Raw genomic sequence first — 27,858 nt, 5'->3', positions numbered from 1 at the left:
GGGCGAACAGATGGGTGCAATTTGCTATTTAAATAACGTGGTGCAGGACGTGAAAATGATAACTGCGTCGGGCTGAAACTAGCAAAAAACACTTGCATCGCGCCTGACGTCGCATTGCACCAGGTGTATGATGGGGCCTACGAGGCCCACGAATTTATTAAAATATTGATGTGCACTGATAAATCATTTAGAATAAACTGCAAGAATAAACTTCTGGAAAGAGGGGCGGGGAGCAGCAGCTCATTTGCATTTAAAGATACATGCACGAAAACAGCATGTTTTTCCTTCAACTCAAAAATGGGCATTTAATAAATGATCTGTGGGGTATTTCGAGCTAAAACTTCACAGACACAATCTGGGAACACCTGAGAATTGTAAAAGTGGGCATAATAGGTCCCCTTTAAATAACACATTTCAAATCAGCAACAAAATCTGACACAAACTGTCCCATACATGTTGTTTCTTATGCTCAAATAGCATTATATTAATGGCGGCTGCAGTGACGTGATTAGTTTACCAATCAGCGATTGGCTCTTTTATTCAGAAGGCGGGACTTATTCCACCATATTGCCCATTGCACTTTCTCCCATTCATAGTAATATGAGTGCGCCGTCTTACAACGTCATTCTGTCCTTTTCGCTGTATAGCCAAGATCTAACGTCCATTGTTCACTAATGGTTTAATCACAGCCGAGGGTTGGTGTGTGATGCTGTCGCATGTTTGGGATCCTGAAGGCTTTTGCTGCAGCTGTCAATGACAGATTTGTGAAGTTAATTAAAGCCGTTGCGCTGTTCATTACTGACCCCATCGATCTCCTGTGTTTACTGTCTCTTTTCCCTCACAGAAGCTGCATCTCTCTGGTTGTCTGTATAAAAATGTCTACATTCAAATAAACAGTTGAAGAACAAGACGGCAGCGGTGAAGGTCTATTTTACACTAGGCTACTCAAAACCCCGCCGTGTTTTCTGGCACTAGTGACTTGTTTTGCCGTGATCCGCCCTCAGGGAAGGACAAGTAGCATGTGCTACAATCGTACAATCGATGTGTGGTCAATTTAATGCGTCCTTGCTGAATATAAGTATTGAAGTGCTGCTATAGTTTGTCATCCATGGCTGTACTGAGTAGACAGGTACTCTACGATTGATCATTAGGATATTTTAGATGCACAGTAGACTAGAGAATCAATGCAATCACTCAGAACTTTTGTTCACATTCATCATGACTCCATATTAAGAGTCTTCTGGTTCAGTAATCATCCTCCATTCACTTCGGCAAGTCATCGGCACGTATTGATTAATGGAAAACTGCAACATGCCGTTTCTCTAAACAACTCATTGCTTTTCTATTGAATGCTCAGATGAAGGTACATTGAAATTACACACATCAGTGAACGTCAAAAGACCATCTCTAGTGATTAGACATGATATGAGTCTGCCATATCAGTGATAATTACATTTATGAGTGAACATATACTGTATAACTTATGAGCAACTACCAGTTAATGGAAACTGTACACTTTTAGAAGGTTCTATATAAAACGTTAAAGGGTTGCATCATATATAGAACTTTTTCCAACATGGGATCATTTTATGGATTTAGTTTTAATTTGTTTTTTCATTTTTAAATAATTTTATGAATTCTTAAGTATACTCGTAGTGTAAGGCAGCTCGTAAGTGAACATCACTAGAAAAAATTAAAATAATACACATTAAACACGAAAGTATTATGCAATCATTAAGACATTTCCCCTTATACAGAACCTTTTTTGCATTAAGCATTCTTTAAAATTGACTCAAGAACCCTATATAGTTAGATTGATTGATTGCGTAAAACCACAAGTGGTTTGTAGTGTTTGCTGTGCATTTACAAGGATGTTGTGAGTGGCAGAAGAGCTCGCCTCTCTTCAACAAGACATCTGAACAATAGTAAAGTAATGCTTCCCTTTGCAATCTAGCGTCACATTTCTTTGTCGCGAGAGGGAGTCAGATGGAAAGTGGCTCTTTGAGACACGGACCAGTGTGAATGCATCAGTCAGCGCTCACACACTGATCCCAGCGGCTCAAACACTCTCCTCCTTTGACGTCTGAACATCTCTGGATGTATTTTAGTCCATGAGCTGAGCTGGACCAACTACAGATTATTATTACTGAATAGTTTGCATGCACCACTTATTATTTTACTGTAATAAGTTTTAGATATCACTGTTCTATTGCTCTGATAATGTGATTGTTTTGATCAATATGTTGACAGACTAGAGAAAGGTTCCAAAAGTGTTTTCTCGCAGTGATGTCATAAGAAGAACCATTTTTTTTAATAATCTAAAGAACCTTTTTCCACTATAAAGAACCTTTTTGTAGAATAGAACAATTCCTTTTATTTTAACTCTTTCTCCACCAGCAAAAAAGTTGCCAGCCAGCGTCAGCATTTTTGATAATTTTCACAAAATTTTCATGGCCCTCAGAATAATTTGTTGTATGAATATCTGAACATGCAATATATAAAAAGAAAGAACATAACCTCTGCTTTTAAACAACAACAAAAGGTTTTATTCTAGCTTCATGCCTTCTTTTTTATCAACACTTGAATGTGGGAAGGTTTAATTTAAAAAGCAACATTTTGAACAAAATCATGTTTTTAGACTTCGATGGATCGGATTCAGAGCGATGATCAGAACACAGATGGAGTAGATCGAGTCCATCAACACAGATGTTTCCTCTTCATGGGTTCAACATTTCATTTTGTAATGTTAGACAGTTTTGATTTATATGCTGTTTAATGTTTGATGATCGCTTATTTTACATGTGCATCAGCAATGGCTTGTTTCTGCTTCTTCTCTTGTATTTTGATCTGGTGATTCTGTACTGTTTCAGAAGATGCGTAATAGCGCCACCTACCGTACAACAGTGGAAACACACTGCAAAAAATGCTTTTTGTCTTGTTTCCAGTCCAAATATTTAAAAATTCTCAAAACACGAAGCATTTTCTAGACAAGTAAAAATGATTGTCTTGTTTTCAAAAAACATAATCTTATTTCAAACCGAAAACAAGATTATTTTGCTTACCCCATTGGCAGATTATTTTGCTTGTTTTAAGGAAAAACTCACTTAATTTTGACTTAATTTTCTTGTTTTCAGAATTTTTTTTTTTTTACTTGTCTACAAAATGCTTCTATATTTAATAATTTTTAGATATTTGGACTGGAAATGACAATTTTTTTGCAGTGCATGCATTGCCGGAAAATTGTCAATGGCGGGGAAAGTCTTATGGAGGCATCAATGCCAATAATTGGATTAGGATAATGTTTTCAGGTTACTCAAAGCTAATAAAAATTTACAGTCATAATTTTGCATGATTTATTTGCAATTTTGCAAAAAAAATTTGAAATGCAATTTTTGCATTTCAAGATAAAATGCATTGAGTTTTTGAAAAGGCTGAGACAGGGAAACATGCTGGAAAATGTTCAACATTTAGCCCAGAATATGATATGTTCTCAGAACATCCACACAGACAGCGAGCAGATTAATATTAATATGTTAAACTACATGTCAAGTCATGTTGACTGACACAGATGAATGCAGACACATTAATGTATTTTTTAACTTCAGCTTAATCCGGTGTCACTCCTCTTCTGTGTTCAATGTCATTCTGAGTTTGTCGATTTTCAACCCACTTTTTATTGTTACAATGTTGGTAGTATATGTAAATGAACAATGTTTCTCTGCATTACCTGGACTGAGAAATTCACGTTCATTTGTCAGCTCCAGGGCTTTCATGAAAACTACAGATTATACTTTCGCATTTTTGTATCCCCGACCGCGGACAATCAGAGGGTTATTAACAGAGCAGTATTTGTAAGGGTAGGTTTATAACTGAAAACTATGTCGCATTATGGTAAAAATTTAATTAGCTTTATTACCTGTACGCGATGGCATTTTGCTTTGGGTGGAACTGACAGAACGGCAGATTCTTTCCATTTTTTCCCCCTCCGTTTGGCCTGAAACACTGTGTTCATGGTCATCCAGTTTGAAATGTTGACTACAAACACGGAGGTCTGTTGCGGCATTCTCTCCCTACAACACACTGGATCCTTCACTGGAAACTCCCGCTAAACAATTACTCTTTGAATTCAATAAAAGTCGACACTAATATGACTAAAGGTTTGCTAAGAAGTATTTCCTACTAAAGCAAGGCGGTATTTGACTCTGGTTAAGCGTATCCATAGCAGACTGGTGGGAGTGACCTTGGACGTGTTGAAGTGTTGGAGTTTTCCTACCTATTTGGCCTAAGTTTTCTCTAGTCAGGTATTCAAAAAATGTTTTCACCTTTCTATTCTATAGGCAGCCAAGTTTTATTGAAAGCCCATTTTGCCAGTGAAGTACCCCTTTAAATTGTTTTTATCAAATTATACATGATTTCTGTTGCATAAAAGAGCTGCAAGTCTGAAACAAAAAATGACATGATTTCTGGGCTAAAATCTTGAATATTTCCTTTAATAATGGCCATAAATTGTAAAATGTTTATCAGGAGTGGCCCACTGAGAATGATTAGAAGTTGATTCTGATGAAATATAGATTTATTTACATGATCAAATCCCAAAGTGTAGCTATAATTAGGGCTGGGCATCGAGTTCGATACTTTTTAGGCACCGACCGAATTGCCTCGATACCATTGAGTATCAAAAAATGTCTTGTCCTTCGGTACCAAATTTCCATACCTAAGGGGTTACATAAGTACACACAGGGCTCGAATATCGGCGCGAGATGTGGGTATTACGCATATTTTTACTCATTCCTGCAAGTTTTAATGCAGGAAATTCCCACAAACATTTATTCACTATAGCTTGTGGGCTGAATGAGGAAATTAATCCACAGATGATCAGAGCAGTAATGTGATCAGTAATTCTTCCTGTAATTTAACAAGTCATTCTCTCTTTCAAAATGCACAAATGGCTTCACATAATCACATTGCGTCTGTAAGCGAGCAGCACGCTTTATCGACTGATATTGTTTACATGTGGTGTAGTGCTGTTGTGAAATGTGTCAAATGGTTTGATTCATTCAAGTTAAAGTGTGCCGGTGATATTTTAGCATTTCCTCGTGCTTTCAGGCACACGTCAGTCTCCACCGCTTTGCTACATTAGTTGGCTGAAATGAAGCCGTAGGAAGGGTGAATGAGCAGCAGGTAGTGTTTGACTCTGAAGCGTGATCCGATCGGTGTCGGTAAGCTTTTATCTGTGCAAGCCTTTGTCTCTGAGGAGTCTCTTCACACATGGATGCTTATTTTAAAAGCTTGAAGCTCCCAACATGCAGCGTTTGCTGTCCAGTTTTTTTCTTCCGGCCCGGCGAGAGTTTACCGATTGGACTCCCTCATGACTCTCATATGTGCTAAAAGACTTTGAGCTCTTCTTACTGAGATTATCTAGGAATTTTAGTTGTTCTCCACGAAGAAAATGATTCAGTTATTCCGGTAAAACTTTAGAACAAGGTCTCATTTGTTAGCAGAGGTCATATTATGCCCATTTACAAAGTCTTGATGTTGTTTTTGGGCTCTACTAGAACAGGTTTTCATGCTTGAATGTTGATTATTTTCCTCATATTCTCCACTGTTGCAGCTCCTCTCTTCCCAGTCTGTCAGTAACGCTCTGTTTAGTTCCTGTCTCTATGAAGCTCCTCCTTCTGAAAAGCACAATGTGCTCTGATTGGTCGGCTGGAGCAGTGTGTTGTGATTGATCGAGCGCTTTGAGCGTGTTTGGGAAATGTCCCGCCCCTCACCATAATCGCCAGTTTCAACACACTACTAACTAACTCAACCAGGCCCCGCCCCTTTATTCTGTGTATGAATTATTTAAATGAGGAATATTGTGAAGAAAACTCAAGACTACAATGGAGGTGTTTCAGGGAGTTCAGAAACACTGACACTGATGTACAGAATAACTCCTGCTGGAGGGACTTTGCAGATCTTATTCACACTCAAACAGCAACATTACACACTAAAGAAAAAAAGCATAATAGGTCCTTTCTAAACTAATATGAACTAACAATGAGCAATATACACTGCCCAGCCAAAAAACTGAAGCATCTCTTGATGGAAATAACATCACAACATTTATTTCCATCAAGAGGTGCATCAATTTTTGGTTAAGATCAACTGTTGCCAAACATAAAACATGCTAGAAACATAATAATTACTGCAATAATGATCCAATCATAGACTCTAAACAGCGATCTCAACTGTTTTTGGCCAGGCATCATTACAGCATTTATTAAACTTTGTTAAAGGGGTCCTTGAATATGATTTCACTTTTTTAACTTTAGTTAGTGTGTAATGTTGCTGTTTGAGCATAAACAACATCTGGAAAGTTACGATGCTCAAAGTTCAATGCAAAGAGAGATTTTCTTTTACAGAAATCGCTTTTTCATTACTAAAACAAACGGCTGGTATGGACTACAGCGAGCTTCTTCCCGGGGTGGTGACATCACAAACCCTAAAATTTACATAAACCCCGCCCCCGAGAACACACAACAAAGGGGGTGTGGCCATGTTGGGCTGCTTTAGAGAAGAGGAAGAATTGTTGTAGTAGAGTGTTGTTGACATGTCGTCATTTTACGCCGGACTGCTTCACAAACGAGGGTCAATTCAACGCTGGTTTTGCAAAAAAGATTAACATGACGGCACATGCTAGTCGATAAGTTGAATCAACTCCACAGCAACTACATAAATTTATCCACTAACCATTCAGAAACGTCTAAAAGTTGTAACTTCTTCCTGAGTCTCTCCATCAGTGTCGACTCCGGTTTGAACAATGTAAGACTGAACACCGTCGTCATTTTGGCTGCGTGAGATTCTCCAGCTTTGTTGTTGTTGAGCAACCGAAGCGTGAGCTGTTAAAGCTCCGCCCTCTTCTGGAAAGGGGGCCGGGAGCAGCAGCTCATTTGCATTTAAAGGGACACACATAAAAATGGCATGTTTTTGTTCACACCCAGATAGGGGCAAATTTGACAAGCTATAATAAATGATCTGTGGGGTATTTTGAGCTGAAACTTCACAGACACTAGAGAATTATACTGTATTACATCTTGTGAAAAGGGGCATAATAGGTCCCCTTTAATGTTAGTTAATAAAAATGTTCATGTTAGTTCACAACACAAACTTAAAAAATGCATTAGTAAATGGTAAAATTAACATTAACTAAGATTAATAAATGCTGTAGAAGTATTGTTCATTGTTAGTTCATGTTAACAAATGTTACAATTTTTCCAAATGATGATGTTTTGCATGTGATGAAGTGGCTTTTGCATGTTTCAGTAGCAGCTGGAGAACTTTCTCTGTTTCTCTGTAACATCCCAATGTTTGTCAGACCGTATAATTTCTTGCATAATACAGCGAGCTCTCTGAAAATGTTGTGTAGCTTTGGTGAATAAGAGGTTTACGGTCGGATTTGCATGTGCACTCAGTATATATGTATATATCACTCCTTCATTGACATCTGCATTAAACATGCATGGCACTGACATTATAGTCATCTTATCAGACCAGATGAACAAGCTGTGGGCAATTGAAAGTGACAGTAGTGTATGGAAAATCAATTGAGCGTGTGCATCAGTCTGCAGCCGCTGTTAGAGTCGATCTGTGTGTCAGTGTGCTGATGCTGACTGTAAGACAGTAGTAAGTGAAGCTCCACCTCACTGCTGGATTAGAGCACAGCCGAGCCGCTCACATTTAAAACCAGCCTTAAATACACTGATAAACGCCGCTGCGCTCATGTCAACAGATTTCGCTGCAAACGCCGCAGGCTCAGACAGAGAGAGACGCAGCACAGCAGGTAAAATCTTCACATTTATTCTGTTGAATTGTAGAAATAATAGTAAAATATAGAATGTAGTAAAATATATTTTGGTCTTTATATTAGACGTAAAGTACAAAATGAGCCATTTAATGATTTTAGTCATCATTTTGAATAATTAAAAAAAATGTCAGAAATTATATCATTGTGAGCTTGTGTTTATTTTCTGTCTCTTTGTTCACTTTACATTTATTCTATTGCATAAGGAACAATTTCTGTAGATAATATTTTTTTATTCACCTTTTTGTATATTAAAACATTATTTCGATCACTCAAAAATCACTTTATATTAGATATAAAGTACAAAAATTTGAATTCAATCTGTCAGAAAATAAATCATTGTGAGCTTGTTGTGATTATTTTCTGTCTGTGTTTGTTCACTCTACATTTATTCTGTTGAATTTTAAATAAATTCTGTAGATTTTATTTACCATTTTATTTGTTAAAACATTATTGTGGCTGCCAAATACCACTTTATATTAGATAAAAAGTGCAAAAATAGCCATATAATGATTTTGAGCTATTTTAATTGTGTGCTTGTTATGATTGTTATGTCTGTGTTTGTTCACTTTACATTTATTTCTGTATAATATTTTTTATTCAACAAGTGTTAAAATATTATTTTGGCCAAAACCCAGCCAGGGTTATTATTATAACTAAAAATATATATATATAAAACATTTTTGTTAGTTGAAATAAAATAAGCTTAAACTGAAAATAAAACTTAAACTAAAATAAAATATAAAATAAACCTTAAACTTTTTCAGTTAGTTTCCAAGTGAAAATTTCTTATTTTCATTGTTTAATTTGATGTACTAAAATAACAAACTAAAACTGAAACAAAAATGTATAAAAACTATATAGACATATTTAAAAATATATATATAAAAACTTTAACTGACATTAAAATTGAAAATATAAACATAAAATCTAATTCAAAATACTAATAAAAACTATAATTGTATCTCAGCAATACTAAAATAACACTGAACCCAGCTAACAAAATTATTTTATAAGAACATTTTGCTAACGTTCCCATTAAGTTTTATTTCTGAATGTTCCTGAAGATTTAAAACATCCAGTTTTTAAATTTTTTTTGTATGAAAATGTTAGAGAATACATTAAGGGAATGTTTTAGAATGTTCTGAAACAAGTAATAGCGTTTAAAATACATTAGACGAACATCCGAATGTGTAAATAAAATTTTTGTGCTAACATTTTGTGAACGTTATTAAAGACCAGACAACTTTAAACTAACATTCTATTAATGTTACTCGAAGCACGTTTGCTCAGAACGTTAAGAGAACATTGCCGAAACGTTAGCCGAAGTTCTGAGAACGTTCCCTGTTAGCTGGGAAAACACTTTTAGATTAGATAAAAAGTATATAAATAGCCATATAATGATTTGAGCCATAATTTTGAGCAGTTTTAATTGAATCATTGAATCAGAAATAAAATCACTGTGAGCTTGTTGTGATTATTTTCTGTTTGTTTTTGTTTTGGTGACATCTGTCTGTTGTTGTTCCAGTCTGCATGAGGCCTTTGGCTTGCTATTTTAAAGTCATGAGATGGAAAAAATGTATTTTAATTTCCCAGATTTTAACACAGTCAGACCTTTTTGTGCATTTTTAATCCATTTGGATACTTTGTGGCATTTTGAGTTTATGTGATCAACCCATTTCTTGCATGTAGACTGAGAGCGTTGAGCGGTTAACATATATTTATATAGACTTATAAAAATATCCATTCACACTTAAAAACATCATTGCATTAAATGAAGTGTCTAAATCTGCACTCAAATGCTGCCGGAGCTTTTTCAAAACTTTTGACACTTGGCCCTTGTTTTGATATTTTGATTTGATATAATTTAATTACATTTTCAAGTGTGACTTAAGTGTTTACAGTGAAGTGAACGTCGTCTTTCGGCGATTCTGCAGCTTGAAGCTGCTTTTACTGAACAGGAGCCTTTAACTTGCATGACTGTTGATGGTCTTGATCACATTAACATTAAATAAATAAATAAAAATAAATCCTCTTATGGCACCTACACAGATGGGTCATTTAATCACTCTCTCTCGGGCTTAATTACTTCCTTTAATCGTAAGGGTCATTGTCTGTGCCCAATTTAAATTATTACAATTATAAAGCTTTCCTGCACAACACATTTTATGGATGGTGAAATAGGGACTTAACTTAATATTCCCTATTATCCGTTTTCATAAATAGGGTTTTGATGTTAGCATGTTGCTAAGATAATGCTCAGATCATATGTTTGCAACAGAACATATCTCTGCTTATATTTAGCTTCCCTCAGATCTGATTGACGTGTGTGTGTTTGATGAGATGACGCAGAGACGTCCACCTGAGCGCAAGGTTTTTCAGAGGACATGTTCTCTACACCTTCAGACAGGAGCCGTTAGCGGGAATTAATCAATACTGAGAGCCACAGGACGCTTTATCAGCCTGCCCGAAAGGGCTTCAGTTCATATAGCGAAAGTTAGAAATGTTCAATATCTTCAAAAACTGCAGGACACAGATGTTAAAGGGTTAGTTCACCCAAAAATGAAAATTCTGTCATTTATTACTCACCCTCATGCCATTCCACACCCGTAAGACCTTCATTGACCTTCAGAACACAAATTAAGATATTTTTGTTGAAATCCGATGGCTCAGTGAGGCCTGCATAGCCAGCAATGACATTTCCTCTTTCAAGATCCATTAATGTACTAAAAACATATTTAAATCAGTTCATGTGAGTACAGTGGTTCAATATTAATATTATAAAGCGACGAGAATATTATTGGTGCGCCAAAAAAACAAAATAACGACTTATATAGTGATGGCCGATTTCAAAACACTGCTTCATGAAGCTTCGGAGCGTTATGAATCGGCGTGTCGAATCAGCGGTTCGGAGCGCCAAAGTCACGTGATTTCAGCACGATCCGAATCATGATTCAAAACGCTGATTCATAACGCACCGAAGCTTCAGTTTTGAAATTGGCCATCACTATATAAGTCGTTATTTTGGCCATCACTATATAAGTCGTTATTTTGTTTTGTTACCACACGAGCAAGAGAGCTGTTTTCCCGAATATCAGCACGTATGGAAATGTGATTTTATACAACGGTTCAATAAACAAGAAGGTTTACATTTTAGACTCAGAATATTGTCTGTTTTGCTCTTTTTTGCCAATGAAAATAGTTCCAAATAAATCCACAGCAGAGCCATTGCGTGTCTTCGAGCTGATGACTGAATCCATGTGTTTGAACAAATCGCTCTAATTAATGACTCAAGGACTCACTCATAAAGACTTGCATTCAATTTTTTATATTAAATGTAAACAAATATTAAATATGAATATATTAATACATAATTATAAAATATTAAAAACAATACACAAGCAAAAATAACAATATAATAAACTATAACTGTGTTTAAAAAAACAGTCAGCTTTTAAGTATTAAATGCGGTTAAATGTCAAAATAACACCAATATCATACACTAGAGTTCTTTGGGGTAGTGGTAAATTAAGTGCGATCTGCTGTGACATCATAATCATGGTGCATTGTGGTCTATGGATCTGCCTTAAGTGTACATGTTGACTAGACTCGCTCCCTCGGTCCAAATCGAGCGGTCGAGGGTCTGTCCAAACAAACTTCCCTCGTCCACTTGACAAAGTCGAATGCACTTCAAAATGGCTCCCGAGTGTATGTCTAAAAGTGGAGTTAAACGCAGCCCCTGAATGAATCAGTCGTTTTGAATGAATCGTTTGATTGAATGATTCAATGACTCAGACAATGATTTGCCGCCACCTACTGGTGGTTTTAGTTTCATATTTGAAAGTATCATTTCATTTTAGCTGAAGGGCTGAGAGAGTGAATGCTTTTGTTTTCTGTCGTGAATCTTGTGATTGTAATCTCTGGTTAAAGAGACAGAATGAGTGGATAGTGGTAGATAGAATATGTTTATGAATATTCTATTAAGAGTGAAATATGAGATAATGTTGCTAAATATAACAGATAATAAAGTAACTGCAGTCGCATTATTAAATGATTTTGTGATCAGGAAACTAAATAAATAATACTAATTATTATTATTAATAATAATATTAAGTAAAATAAACAAGTTAGGGGAAAGGGAGTTAAAAATAAATGTAACCTGTACACTGAAAAAAAAATAAAAAATTGGTGTAGAAACACTCAGAAATTGCTAGTAAAATTCACATATACTTACAAAGAAATGGCAAGTAACACTGAATTAAACATGAAACTAAATAGTATTTTATTGTAAAACGTACTCCAGTAATCTTTGTTTTCTTGACAACTTAGAAAAATTATTTTTTACAGTGTATATCTGTGTCTTGGATCATACAATGTAAAAAGACAGAATACAGCATTCACATTAAAGCCTGGGATATTTTTTAGATATTTTTCAGAAAGAAAAAAAAATGCTAGGTTAAATGTTTTAAAGATTATAATGTCCCGAGACTCTGAATATTGTTTCATAACTTTCACATTAAAGTCGTCATGAAACGGAAGTTGCGTTACCATGAAAACAGTACTTTAAAGTCAGGAAGTTGTGCTCCTCGTTTCTTCTCTATTGTGACGTATATCCGAGTGAAACACCTTTTGGAACAAGAACAAATGTAGGGCGGGGCTTGATTATGTCTGTGGGGAATTGATTGGATGGTTGTGGTTTGCTATTGGTGGATCTCATGTGAGTGACAGGTTGCCCCGCCCTCGTCATCAGAGAAGAGAAGAGATGCTGCAAGAGGGAGGGGAAGTTATTCTGATTCAAGATTATGAGGAACATGAATTCAAAACAATAATGATGTGCACCAATAAATAATTTATGATAAACATTTTGGTTTCATGGTGAGCTGTAACTACTCATCAATTGAGGAAAGTATTGTTGAACCTCCAGCCTAAAGCTAAAGGTGTTTCAACCCTTCATCACATTCACCATGTGATTCAAGGACAATGTTATTTACTATGTTTTTAAAAGAAGAAGTATGTTTTAGTATATCTGCAGCATGTGTTATTGCTTTGTCCATATTTCTGGAGCTTGAGGCAGTTCTCTGTTTGGCGTCGCAGTACAGGAAGGTCAAGAGCACAAACAGAGCATGTTCTTATTTCCCTTAAGCCTCTCGCATCACATGCGCCACAGTTCTTGGACGCTTGTGCAACAGATAAGGGCTCAAAGCAAAAAACACTGGTATAACCACACTAAACTGAGCTTTTGCATCAGCAAAAATGTTTTTCACATTGTGAGAGAGGTCACTGTGGAGAGGTTCTCCTGGAGAACGAGTCAGAATGTACTTCATAAACTCTCTAAGAGTTTAATGTGGTTTGATGGAGTGCTAAGTAACGCTTGCGCTCTCGTCATCACAGGAATGGAGGGGCCCATGGACATGGATCGTGGCTTCTTCAGGAAAGTGGACGTTCCCGATCATGCACACTACATAGTGGCTTTTTTCGTGGCGATCATCGGGGCTGTGGGAGTGATCGGGAACCTGCTGGTCATGTACGCCTTCTTTAGGTAGGCCTATGGGTCTCATATATTCAATATTAAGGTGTATTTATTCTTATAAGGCTGTGGCAAATTAATTTTGACAATGAAAGTTTCTAGTTAAGCATTAAACACGAGTTCCCAGAGGTTGCTCTCTTAGGAGTTTTTTAATTATATATCATTTAAGTATTAATCTGGCCTCAGATGTTTCTCCTAAAAATGTCATAGGACAGTAGTTTGTATGCAGTAAGAGTATACACTAGAGTTCAATATTTTGGAATAATTAAGATTTTATGTTTTTGAACAAACACCAAGCTGCATGTATTTGATCAAAAATACAGTAAAAATTGTAAAATATATTACAATTTGAAATAACTGTTTTCTATGTGAATATATTGTAAAATGTAATTTATTCCTGTGATCAAAGCTGAATTTTCAGCATCATTACTCCAGTCTTCAGTGTCACATGATCCTTCAGAAATCATTCTGATATGCTGATTTGCTGCTCAAGAAACATTTATGATTATTATCAGTGTTGAAAACAGTTGTGCAGCTGCTTCAAATGTTTGTTTTTCTTTCTCTTAATAACTCTTAAATTATGATTCACTGCTGATTTTGTGTCATTTGTTTTAATTACTTGTACTGCTGTATACTTGAAGTCTGCCAGTCTTGACATGGTATTATACTGACAGATTTATTTTAGTCCTTGCTGAGAGGGACAGTTTGCCATCAGTCATAGATGATGACAGCGGACACACTGCAGCATCATCATACACACTGCAACGTTTTGGGAGTGAAACCACATTTAAGTATGAAAGTGAACATGTTAAAGGGGTCCTATTCTGCTTTTTTACATGTTCAACTTAGTGTGTAACGTTGCTGTTTGAACATGAAAAAGTCCCTCCAGCAGGAGTTCTTCTCTATATCAGTGTCTGTTTCTGAACTCCTGAAACGCCTCCATTGTAGTCTTGAGTTTTCTTCACAATATTCCTCATTTAAATAATTCATACGCAGAATAAAGGGGCGGGGCCTGGTTGAGTTAGTTAGTAGAGTGTTGAAACTGGCAGTTATGGTAAGGGGCAGGACATTTCCCAAACACACTCGAAGCGCTCGACCAATCACAACACACTGCTCCAGCCGACCAATCAGAGCACATTGTGCTTTTCAGAAGGAGGGGCTTCATAGAGACAGGAACTAAACAGAGCGTTACTGACAGACTGGGAAGAGAGGAGCTGCAACAATGGAGAATATGAGCAAAATAATCAACATTAAAGCATGAAATAGAATTGATAGATAAGACTCTTTAGCAAGTAAAAGTCTTTTAGTATAATTGTACAAACGTACACCTTCAGCTTATGGATCACATGTTTTTTGCTGTGAAATCTTTACTGTTTTTTATCAAGTAAACTTAAGAATAACTTTGATATTGTTAGTAATATTTTAACTGGACTGAAGCAGGTTTACTTGATTATCCAGACATCTTTTTTATTTTTATAAAAATCATGAGTATTAAATATGATCATCAGGCTTTTGAGGAAGGTTTATTTGTTCATCTCTCAATCATCACTGTACTGCATTGCATTATGTTTTAAAACTACAGAGCTCTGATAATAAAACTAAGCATTTAAATATCATCTTACTAAGACTACATTCTTTATTATTAGCAGATACTGATATTTATATGCATTTTATACAAATATCTGCTATACTGTTATAAGGATCTCATTTTTCATCACTCCTTCTCCATATAAATATCAGCATCTGCAGCAAATTGCATATTTTTGCTCAGTTTGGGCCTCTGAATAAAATGTAGCTGTTTTTTCCTCCATATTATCACTGTTTCATACTAAATGAACCGTCAAAGCCTGATGTATCACATATGATAACTACAGTTTGAATGTGAAGTCATATATTGCAGGTTTAGTGTGTGTTTTCAGTACTTTCGGACTGAAGTCATGAAGTAGTGCCAATGACTTTCTCTGTCTCAGATGATATCTAATGCTCTATGTGACACATTCAGTCTAAATCCTCAAGGGCCGCAGACACACTTTTTACATTTAGTTCAGCTCTCACTCTCTCTCTCTTCAGTCCCATGACGGTTTTTTTGGATTACATCTCTAAAGACAAAACACACTCTCATGAGCGCTAAAGGTCTGAGTCTGAGTCCGACACTGAGAGATGGACCTGCATTCACATTTTGAATTATGAAAGCTCATTTACTCACCCTCATGTCGTTCCAACTCAGTTTGTCTGAGTTTTGTCTTTCAAAAGGAGAATTTTTTGAAGAATGTTCATAGAAATATAGACTTTTTTTTATAATACATTTGATATTTTGGCTTAAAATACTTGATCTATCCCTTAAAATTGATTTCTACATGGTTTATTTATTTATTTTTTGTTAAAGTTTTTTGTTAAGGTTTCATTAGTTAACTAAATAAACTTACTAGTCTTTATTATTTTTAGGTAATGTTAATTTTAACATTTACTAATATGTTTTTGAGTTAAAAGTTGTATTTGTTAACATTTGTTAACATAGTTAATGCACTTTGAACAAACTATAAATAATTGTATTTCTATTAAGGCAAGACATTACAGACAAATACATTCATACACTGGTCAATTTTGAGATTTTGGGCTTTTGGCCCAAAACATCCAAAATAACCTTTTGTTTATTTTATTGCATTTTATCTATTTACTGTCAATTCGAATACATATCTTTAAAGAGTTTTTTCTCCACTTCAGTATCACTTACACACACCAAGATTTACAGATTTATTCCTATCTATATTCTGAAGGTTTTTACTGAGGGGTTTGTTCATATATCATTCGTCTGATTTATAACATTTTATTCCTTAAAAAATGATAAAAATGTATTTTTTTCTGTCTGTTGACAGTATTTTCTGCTTTCTGGAGTGATAAAAAGAGATATCCAAAATCCCTTCTGTAAAAACATTTAACTCTAATATGTCAACAAAATGAAACAAGAATTTTGAACCTGGCTTCATCCAATGTTGGGATTTATTTTCTGGAAATGAATGCAAATTAGTGCGTATGATGCTTCATTTGCAAATTTTAAACATAGCATTTAGAAAACTTACAAAAAAATTGTTCAATTCTTAATGTGATTATGGTGATATCTATTAGTTACATTTTTATTGCTTATTCACCTGGGGTGTCGTGCCTTAACTAGCATTAGCCGGTATTAATAAATGCTTTAAAAAATATTTTTCTCATTGTTAGTTTATGTTAGATAAAGCATTAAATAAAGCTAACAAATGAGACCTTATTTTTTTGGTTTATTTTAAAGTTATGTCTTCTAGAAGCTTCTGTTCGCATTGGTCCGCTAACAATGTGATTGCATAATGCCATGAAAAGAAGCCATGCAATTATATAACATGTTGCACACTGAGTGTAAACAAAGCAAAATGTTTTTGACCGTAATTAATCAGATGCACATGCAGGCCTGTAGGATTTTGGAGTGAAGGGGTTATGGGTGACAGTGGCACATGATAGTGTGGAAGTGGAAAATAAACCATCTGTTTCTCAATGATCATTGACAGGATTCAGAAACAAAGCCACTGACGGCCTGTTTAATTTACCAGAGCCATTGCACATGACAGGAATCAATGTCCGACCTCATTAGAACGCTTTCTCATTTATTCTAGCAGTCATCTCCATTAACTTTGCTGAGTAGGAGACCGAATTTACTAAATGTGCTTAGACATACTAAACAAGCTCATAAAGTTTACATATGTTTAAATGCATTTTGAAAACACTTTCAATAAGTTTTCATTAGTTAACTACATTAATCAACATGAACTAACAAACTGCAAAAATTATGTTTGCCTGGTTTTCAAGTACAAATCTTAAATCAAGATACATTTACCGGAGAAGAAAAATTACTTTACGAAAATATTTTTTGCCGTGAAAAATACTAGTACTGTAAAGCTATATAAAGCATTTATTTATTGATCTTACACTAAAAAATTCTGGGTTAAAAATAACCCAAGAAAATGGACAAATCCAGCGAATGGGTTGTTTTAACCCAGCGGTTGGGTTAAATGTTTGCCCAACCTGCTGGGTAGTTTTATTTAACTCCATTATTGTTTAAAAATGACTGTATTGCTTGCTTAAAATGAACCTAAAGTATGTTGGAAATTAACATTTATTAATATGTTTAATAAATCATAATTAAATAATTAACATTTATTAAATTGCTTATTAATAAATGTTCTTCTTTTGATAATTATTGTTGCCTCTAGTAATAATGTGTCTGATTTTTAATTTCCAACCTATTTTGGGTTCATTTTAAGACAGCCATATAGTTATTTTTAAACGATAGCTGGGTTAAATAAAACTGCCCAGCACATTGGGCAAACATTTAACCCAACTGCTGGGTTAAAAACAACCCAGGTTTTGTCCATTTTCAACCCAACTTGGGTTGTTTTTAACCCAGCATTTTTTAGAGTGTAGTTAATTTCAACATTTACTAATACATTAATAAGCTGTATCTGTTAATATTATTTAATGGACATGAACTAACAACGAACTAACTTTAAAAAAATATTAATAAATGTATAAAAAAAAAATGTATAAAATGTATTTCTCTATGATAGTTAATGCATTAACTAACCTTAACTAACAGGACCTTATTGTAGTGTTACCAGAATGTGTGTTAAAAAAGTAAATAGAGTAAGTTGTGAAATTTTAATACGGATAATGCATTTTTTTTTATGTTCAAGGTAACTCGCTTCATGCATCTGCGTATTAATATTGTCCAATGTGTGCAAAACAAAAGGCAGAATCCACATCCCTCGTGGATTACTTTCAGTGTTACCTAATAACTAAACATGACTGCTGTTAATCACACGTCGATAACAGACTCTTATCATATGTGTGGATTTTCTCCCTAACTGAGAATGCCTCAAACTGAAGCATCTCTCAGGAGGTCGTCTGTCGGCTAAGAGCTTTCTAGGAAAGGACGTGTTCATCCTGTGAAGTGCTGATGTATCGAGGGCGACTAATGCCTGATGGTTCAGAAGGTGATGCCGGGCCACTTCCAATCAGAGGAAATTGCGTGAACCGTGACTGTACGATTAATGAGATGACGTGCAATCACAATGATTGTTGAGTGATGAATCATCTCCGACTCCATGTGTTGAGTCAACGAACCTTTTTAAGCGTGTAGAAGTTTCTCTCACTGTTTTACCCTTTATAGATCTTTTAAGAACTTAACCCTATAAAGCTGCTGTATCATATTTGATACGCATACTTCCTTTAAATGATCAACATGATTGCTGAAAAACCTGTTGCACACAATGTCCTACAGTCCTTCTGTCATCTGATTGATAGTTTAGACTAATAGTCTTTTAGTGTAATTGTACAAACGTCCACCTTCAGCTTGTGTCTTTTTGCTGTGAAATCTTTACTGATTTTTATCAAGTAAACTTAAGAATAACTTTGATATTGTTAGTAATATTTCAAGATGAACACTTAATGGACTGAAGCAACTTGCGTTACTTAGCAACTTACTTTTAAAATATAAATATCAGCATTTAAATTGCATATTTTTGGTCAGTTTGGGCCTCTGAATAAAATTGAGCAGTTTTTTCCACCATATTCTCACTATATCATACTATATGAGCCATAAAAGCCTGTGTCAAATACGATACAGTTTTTTGTTTTGTTTTTAGACTTAAAAAAAAAAAAAATTTTGTCTAAAGGTTCAATAAACTTGCATTTCAAACAATTATATTCTTTTAATTTTAAGGGGTTTAAAGGGGTGTGAGGTGAAGCATGTTTGGTTGGTCAAAGTCAATCAGTTTACTAATGTTTTGAGGAAATGGCCATAAATAACATGCTTTTGAAACTGGGATTGTAACTGTAAAAAGGTATTTTGTGTTTCAGTAACAAAAAGCTACGGACGCCTCCAAACTACTTCATCATGAATCTTGCTGTGAGTGACTTTCTCATGGCCATCACTCAGTCGCCAATCTTCTTCGTCAACTGCATGTACAAGGAATGGGTGTTCGGTGAAATGGGTAACTAATTTCCTAATCTTCCCATCCAGACTTACTCATTTGCGATCTGTTTCCATATCCCATGTGCTTGTATCTGCTTCTCCACGCAGGCTGTAAGATGTACGCCTTCTGTGGAGCTCTGTTCGGGATCACATCCATGATCAACCTTTTGGCCATTTCCATCGACCGCTACATCGTGATCACCAAACCCCTGCAGGCCATCCGCTGGACGTCCGGACGGCGGACGCTAATTATCATCCTCCTGGTCTGGATCTACTCTCTGTCCTGGAGTCTTGCACCTCTTTTGGGATGGAGTGAGTGTCACGTATTTCCTCTGCCTTTGAAAGAGAACAATATGATAAGTGTGGGAGAAAAGAATCAATTTTCTCATGCATCATGATTCTCTCTTCAACGATTCTGAACTTAGTTTCCCCCGCATATGCATAATAGCAGAATTCAATCTTTCTTTTTGGTCATATAAATATCAGCATCTGCACCACATGGCATATTTTTGCTCAGTTAGGACCTATAATAATTTGTAAGTACTTATAATTAAACAAGTAATTTAATAAAGTTAAGTCAGTAAACTCAATTAATAAGAAAAATTGTAGCTCAAGAATCGTTTTGATTCATATCGGATCATGAGGTGCCTAAAGATTCCCACATCTATATTATGATATTTTGAAGTTTCTCCACTATCTTTGACACTGTGTTGTAATCATTCTTGGATAGGTTCCTATATCCCAGAAGGCCTCATGACATCCTGCACTTGGGACTATGTGACATCCACTCCAGCAAACAAGAGCTACACCTTGATGCTCTGCTGCTTCGTGTTCTTCATCCCTCTTGGAATCATTTCTTACTGCTACTTCTTCATGTTCCTCGCCATTCGTAATGCAAGCAGGTACAACACGGTAGTGGTACAACACTCACTCGTTTCATTTGCTCTGGATGAATACTGCTGGTGTGACAGGGCGTGGGATTGCGCGTATTGTGCATAATTTTACTCATTCCCGCAGATTTTGTTCTCACACCCAAAGTGTGCAACATAAAGCCGCCCTTTGAGTACTAAATTGAGTTCTTTTTCACTGCTTATTGCACTTAAACAGTCAAATACACACAAAATAATGTCAGAATGCAGGTCTTGGCGAGTATTCACATAAACACAGTCAGTAATGTTTTAAGTGAACGTAAACAGTTGAGAAAGAAAATGCATGTGTAACAGTATAATGGATCCGTGCGTCAGGTCTTAAAGTGACAGCAGCCTAATAAACCTGCTGCCAAATTATGAGATAATATTAAAAATATCTATATGGCAGTTTTCCCCCAGGGTATCGATGTCAAAATTATGTCCAGTGAAAATGCTGAGTGGCAAGTAACTTTGGATAACCACTAGCCACAGTGGCTGGTGAGCAAAAAAGTTAATGTCAAGTTAATGTTTTTGGACAGGAATCTTCAAAATCACCATAAACAATCAGGACAGGTCAAAGTCATGGCAGGACATCTGGTCATCATAACTGGAACATCTACATGGTGTACAATGTCATTCTTGGAAAAAAAAAGTCTTATTGTCCATCTTCCTATGTGTTCAGAGATCTGGAGAAGATGGGAAGCCATGTGAGGAAGACCACCCTCATCCAACAGCAGTCCATAAAGACAGAGTGGAAGCTGGCGAAGATCGCGTTTGTGGTCATCATTGTGTTTGTGCTGTCCTGGTCTCCTTACGCCTGCGTCACTCTCATCGCCTGGGCAGGGTAACTATCAGCGTGATCTTTTTGGAATTATTTCAAACAATATCTGGGATTTTTGTGTCAATGGTTAGTCTGTTGGTTAAATGTTGTTCAATGAACTGAAGGTATTATTTTGAGTTAATGTAGTGCACATGCATGTGCATCTCTAGCCTGGACTTTTATGCCCTTGATCTTTTTTCTATCAATATCCAACAGCAAATAAACATTTAAACAACTGCAAATCCATATATGTTAATCTGGATATGTATACACACTCTTAAAAATGAAGGTTCTTTATTGGCATTGATGGTTCCATGAAGAACCTTTGACATCCATAGAAACTTTCCATTCCACAAAAGGTTCTTTATAGTGGAAAGAGGTTCTATAGATTTTAAAACACTAACTTTTTCACACTAAGAAAAAAAATGGTTCTTTTAAGAACTGTTTACTGAAGGGGCTTTGAGAAACCAAAAATGGTTCTTCTATGGGATCGCTGTGAAAACCTCCTTTTGGAACCATGGTGAGATTACTTCAACATCACCATCACTAAGTTTCACCAACTCTTTCAGTCTTTATCAGAAAAACCATCAACTTTAGGACGATGGAGTGCTAAAATGTGTCATATTTCTGGGTTTTGGCCAAAAAATGCATCATCCTTCTACCCTTGAATATACATACAAACTTTCATTTTTGGCAATTTGGCCCTAAACCGTGATGGCCGTTTTCATGTAGCTCATCTAATCTCTCAAAGAAGTATTCTGATTCATGTGTAGTCTGTTAAAGGGAGTCAAACCATGCAGAAGATCTGAGACTTTCTAAGAATTCCAGGGTAAAAAGACATCCTTTTATAGAAGTATACTGTCCAAAGTGAAAGACAGTGCTTGTCAGTTGAAGTGAGGGCTACTGGGGTTCACGTAGGGCGAGCCGGCTTGATGCTAACACCTTTATAAGAGCGGACGGGAAGCCTTGGTGTGCAGTCTGCTGGAGGACAGACATAACCATCCATGTGATTCTTTCCGTTCAACCAACAACACCTCTGGGTCACTTCCATGTCATGTAAACAGCCACAGCAGGGGTCTTCAGCTTTATTTAGTTGGCTCTCTGCTTGGTTCCAGTTGTGTGTTGCTCCATTTTTCTACACTACAAAAATACCTTTTTTATTTTTGTATTGTTTTCCAGTACAAATACACTACAAAAAAGATTTTCGTCCTCAGTATTTTTGTCTTGTTTTCCAGTAAATCAAGACACATTTACTGGAGAATCAAAATGACTTGATATATTAAAGACCCCCTGTGGTGAAAATCAAGTTTTTAAAATCAAGTTTTGTTTATATGTCTACGTGGTGTTTTTAATATGCTTTAAGACACATTATGTGCAAATTCATAAGTCAACACCATTGCTGAGTATTTTCTCTTTAAAAAAGTGAAAAAAAAGACAGTCTAAAACCCACAGTTTTGAAATCACATCATAAACTACCTTGTAACCAATCACGTCAACGTGCCGGTGGGCTTAGGCATATCATTAACGGTGAACTAGCAAGGGAGTCTCAAGAGAAGCCAGGTTTTCCTGGTAATTTTTTCTGTTGATATGAAAAATTGTGTAGATTTAGCAATATGGTGGGTGTATGATGTATATCACGACGTTATGATGAACTATATGCCTTTCTCCACCGACGTTCTGAGTTGTTCAATGCGTTTGTAAGGATACTGATTGTTAGCAGGCAGCTGTCCGACTCTGACATAGTGAACGGGAACATGGTTTGTGTAACATTAGCATAATTAGCTGTTTGATAACATAGTCAAGCAAATGACTAATCATATTAATTACCGTTATGTGTCCTGACGTTGTAAAGAGCGATACCATTGTGCTGCGTTTACCTCAGTAAGTTGACCGAGTGGATCTCTGAGCTCGTGCAAGCGAGTGGAGGCGGGGCTAATTTGCATATTCATTGATCCACGTATACTAAATGAGGCAAGGGTGTTGAGTTACATTCAAGCTATTTTAAGGCATGAATCTTTTTTTTTTTCACAGGAAAATTTTAAATATGTAATTCTGGTGATCAAAGATGAGTTTTAAGAGATAAAATTATTAACTACAGGGGGACTTTAAGTCTTGTTTTCTAAAAAAAATATTTTATCAAAATGAAGTGTTTATGCTTAAAACAAGGAAAAAGTTAGCTGTAAATGGGGTAATAAAAATAATATATAGATATTTGTACTGAAAAACAACAAAATACTAAGAAAATAATTTTTCACAGTGTATATAAACATTCTTAAATCAAGACACTGTACATATTTTCTTGAGATATTAAGTCTTGTTTTCTAAAAGAAAAAATCAAAAAAGTGAGTTTATGCTAAAAACAATCATAAACTTACTTAATTTTCATTTTTTTTCATAAAACAAGACGTATTATCTTACGTTTTTTTCTTCTTAAGTAAATGTATTTAAAATTTTGTCGATATTTGTACTGAAAAACAAGAAAAAATACAAATTTTTCAATCAAGATACATTTGAGAAGTAAAAATCGAGTTATGCTTAAAACAAACAAAAAAATATCTGTCAATGGGGTCATAAAAATAAACTGAATTAAAAAAGAAAACAAGATTATTTTTCTTACCACACTGACCTTTTTTTTCTTGTTTTAAGCATAAAATCACTTAACTTTGATACAATTTCTCAGAAAACAAGACTTCATATCTTAAGCAATTTTGCTTCTCAGTTAAAAGTATCTTGATTTAAGAATGTTTAGATATTTGTAATCGAAAACAAGGCAAAAACACAAAATAAGACAATCATTTTTTGCAGTGTAAAACTGACATCACAAATTCTGACGTTAGCAACTGGGTTTCCGTAAATGAAGATGTGCTTTGGTTATTGTTTTTTGTGTTCCAGATACAGCCATGTTCTTTCTCCGTATTCTAAGGCAGTTCCTGCAGTAATTGCCAAAGCATCAGCCATATACAATCCCTTCATCTACGCCATCATACGCTCCAAATACAGGTTTGTTCAAGTGCCTTAGCAAACCACACAATTTTTGTGCAAAAATATATAACGCAGTGTGCATTTGTGACTTTGATTTACAGAGACACTCTGGCAGAGAAGGTGCCGTGTCTGCATTTTCTAGCCCAGTCTTCACGTAAAGACTGCATCTCGGTGTCAAACAGCGAGTCTTCCTTCAAGGAGCACATGCTCAGCCGACAGTCATCAGGGTCAAAGGCCAAGTTTCAGCGAATCTCCTCTATGTCCGCTTCAGACACAGTTAGTATTTCACTAAGAGGACACTTAATAATGAAAATGTTTTTTTCTTCTAGTTCATGTGTCCACACTGCCATCATACAATATTATGAATGCAACTCTTTGAAGTTATAATGCTAAAATCTGCTATTTATGTATCTACGTAGGCATTTAGGTTCTTAACCCTCTGGTGTTATTCGGTCATTTTAGACTGGAAAAAATGTTTTGAAATATTAAAAATCGCTACTTCATCGGAATGGCGTCATGGCGTAGCGTAGAACGTCATGGCGTAGTGTACTACGCAGCGGAAATTATCGCTTTTTGGACGTACATCGAATGCATTTGGCTGTTGTGCTGGAAGCTTGTTATTTTACTTCATAAAGTTTTAAATAAGGATATTTGGAGGACTTGGAGGACTAAGGATATTTTTAAATATAACTCAGATTGTATTCGTCTGAAAGAAGATAGTCATATACACCTAGGATGGCTTGAGGTTGAGTAAATCATGGAATAGCTTTCATTTTTGGGTGAACTATCCCTTTAAGTATTAGACTAGCTATTACTGTATGTTGCATTGTGGTTAAAGTAGTAGAAATGGCAGGACTTTTATGCTAAATGTGTCATTATATATTATGCATGTGCTCTAGGTCTGGAGTGATGTAGAATTAGATCCTGTGGAGCAAAAGAGCCAGATCCTCAGAAACTCACAGTCGGCAAATCTGCTGAGAGATGAAGGACGGAAGCCGCAAACGAAACAAGGCAAGACGAAGAACAAGGGCCGAGGAGAGGAAGAGCGCAGTGAAGAGAAGGTAAGGTATGTGCTTCACAAGAGTGACTACAGTAAACAGCCATTAGTTGCGTCCCAAATAACGCACTATACACTAGGGCTGCACAATTTGGGGGAAAAAAAATGTGATTTTTCTGCTTAAAATTGCGATTTGCGATTCTTGTGTATCCATTGTGGAAAAAAAAAAACCCTCCTGTACACTTATGTACTCTGGAGAAAAACATATTGATTACATGTTTCCCTCAAAGTTCTTTAGGGAGAAGGATTATTTTTCCTATTTTTATCCAGAAAAAGAGCAGAAACTCCAAATATGACTCATGGGGCATTCACACCAGTTGGACACTTGAACATTTTGAGTTTACTCGCTTCATTCGCGCGTGAAATTCACTTCACAACAGACGCGAATTCGCGTCATGAGAGCGGCTTCTGCCAGGCGGCTCGTCTCGTTTCTGCACACTTCCTCTGAATAAACACTTCAACTCGTCAGCGGGAAAGTAGTTGTAAAATACGGCGAATAAGCTCAATTTGCCGGCTTTAGCTAGCTTGTAGTCTCAATATGTATATATGTAGCTCAAATTGAGTAATAAGGGTTTTTTACAACTTACCAGATTGTCCAACCTCCTCACTCACTTTCTTCCAAGCAAGATCCTTTTTATTCCTCTTTCTATAAAAGTGCGAAGATGTATCGTACAGCTCCAGGTATCCACATACAGCGACGGCGATTTTGTCCTCCGTAGTTGTTTTGGATTTCTGTCTCCGCTCGCTACGTTCGTAATCACGTCACTACTAGAGCAAGCTCCTGATTGGTTAATGCAGCGTGAATATTCGCCAAAGTTCAGATTTTTCAACTCGCGCGATTCGCCCGACACGCTCAATTTGCGCAGCATCATGACCGAACCGAAAACCGAACCTTTTTGAAAACACCTACCAGGGTGAAGATTTTCAGAAACTCCGGTTGCAGTGTTGTCGTGTAGCTAGTGTAACCGGAGATTTTGGCTTGTGACGTCGAAGTGCGCACTGTCATCTCCTTTGTTTGACGTCAGATTGTGCGCCACTATCTCCTTTGTTTACATGAGGCGAGTCTGTGCAATGGCGGGCGTAGGCTTCTGATTGGCTAACATGGCTTTACGGTTAGGGTTATATCGCCACCTGTTGGTTTGGCATGCATTTGATGCATTTAAACGAAGGAGGAAAAACTGTTTATAAAAATACCTATGTACGTGTGGACTAGGCTTCCAGAAGTAATTTCACACATGTCGTTTCAGGAAATACCCAAGTAACTTGTAGTTTTATGTTTTAGTCGCTACACTGCATTTTTTTTTTTTTTTTTTTTTTAGATTATTAGAGTACGTTTTATAACGTCATGTCTTTGTACTTCAAAATTGCGTTTAATTCAATGCATTACTTGCTGTGTCTTTGTAATTAATTGTGCAATTTCTGAGTGAACTTTGTTTATCAGAGTGTCTATTTACACTACGTGCAAATAGCCCACCTTGTTGGCAGAGGCTATTTACACTAACTCCACCCACCAATGTCTGGTTGGGCCGGACAAAAGTACAAAAAAGACCTTTCAGCAGTAGTGGCGTAGGAAGTAAGGCGCGTTGCAGATACTTTTGACGCGATCGACCCAAGTTCGAAACCGCCTATTGCCGAACTCATTCTCTTCTCCCGTTTCCCATCACATATCAGATTGGAAAGGCATTTATTTTCAATAAACATGAAGAAAATACGTGAAAAGTGCGGTTATTTAATAATAACCGGTCATTGATCACCAAAATGACATACTTAAAAAGTTTTTTTCTTCACGTCTTAAAATAGCTTGAATGTAACTCTACACCCTTGCCTCATTTAGTATACGTGGTTCTATGAATATACAAATTAACATTAACATTCTATGAATATGCAAATTAAATATAAACAACATTAAAAACCTGTTTTTTTCACCACAGGGGACTTTAATCATTTACACTCAATATGTTATTATTGCATACTGTTTTATAATGTACTAAAATACTGAGGTGCAAATAGTATCTAACTACTATTTACACTTGTTGCAATTAAACTGCTATTTTTACTTAGTGCAATTAGCCACTTCCTTTGTTTATAGATGGTCAAGTTAGTATAGCTTTAAATGTACAATGATAAAAGCATCAAATGCATGAATGTAAATGTTTTGTCTATCACAGCCTGCAGTCACAGAGAGCGGCTCTTTGATCGATTGTGGCCTTGACCTGGTGTCCGAGTCCATCAACATGGCCACTGTCCCGCTTCTCATGGCCAAAAACACTCCAGGAGGGGAACAAGAGGAAGAAGAGGAGTGCAATGAGGAACAGGAAGACAGCAATTCTATGAGCCTCCTGAGCAACGGTCTGGCTTTTTACGAAGACACGGAGGAGCCACAAATCATAATCACCCCCACATCAGAGGAGCAGCAAACGACGCAGAGCAGAGAAGACAAATTAATACTGGACCTCAAAAGCCTGAACTGCTCCAGCGAGCTTCTGGAGTCTGTGGAGAAATTCCTCTCCTGAGGCCGAACCGGATGAAGCTCTTCTTTAAGTTTGTGTTTCACTGAAGACGAGTCAGAACACTTGAGAACCAGTCTTCCGCTGAGAGTTTCACATCAGCCTTTTTGTCGGCAAAGCAATCGGGCCAAATTAGTTTGCGTGCAGATAATCAGCTGCTTCAACTTCACGCCACTTCAGCCACAGCATGGACTGTAGAAGTAGTTGAGA

At 36.2% G+C, this 27,858-nt stretch overlaps 1 protein-coding gene across 1 annotated transcript; it reads left to right on the top strand.

Moving 5' to 3' along the window:
* The first annotated feature begins 12,951 nt into the window (after positions 1–12,951).
* Positions 12,952–27,657, top strand: opn4xa (opsin 4xa). Its single transcript, XM_051908638.1, has 9 exons — positions 12,952–13,382; positions 19,260–19,393; positions 19,483–19,686; positions 20,105–20,276; positions 20,965–21,126; positions 23,995–24,102; positions 24,186–24,360; positions 24,984–25,145; positions 27,310–27,657. Exons 1-9 carry the CDS (start codon positions 12,967–12,969, stop codon positions 27,652–27,654), a joined length of 1,878 nt encoding a protein of 625 aa, XP_051764598.1. The 5' UTR covers positions 12,952–12,966; the 3' UTR covers positions 27,655–27,657.
* The last annotated feature ends 201 nt before the right edge of the window (positions 27,658–27,858 follow it).

The sequence above is a fragment of the Ctenopharyngodon idella genome, chromosome 10 (assembly GCF_019924925.1).
Source record: "Ctenopharyngodon idella isolate HZGC_01 chromosome 10, HZGC01, whole genome shotgun sequence".
NCBI lineage: Eukaryota > Metazoa > Chordata > Actinopteri > Cypriniformes > Xenocyprididae > Ctenopharyngodon > Ctenopharyngodon idella.
Note: the sequence above shows the minus strand (reverse complement) of the source record. Positions and strands in the feature narration are given on the sequence as shown.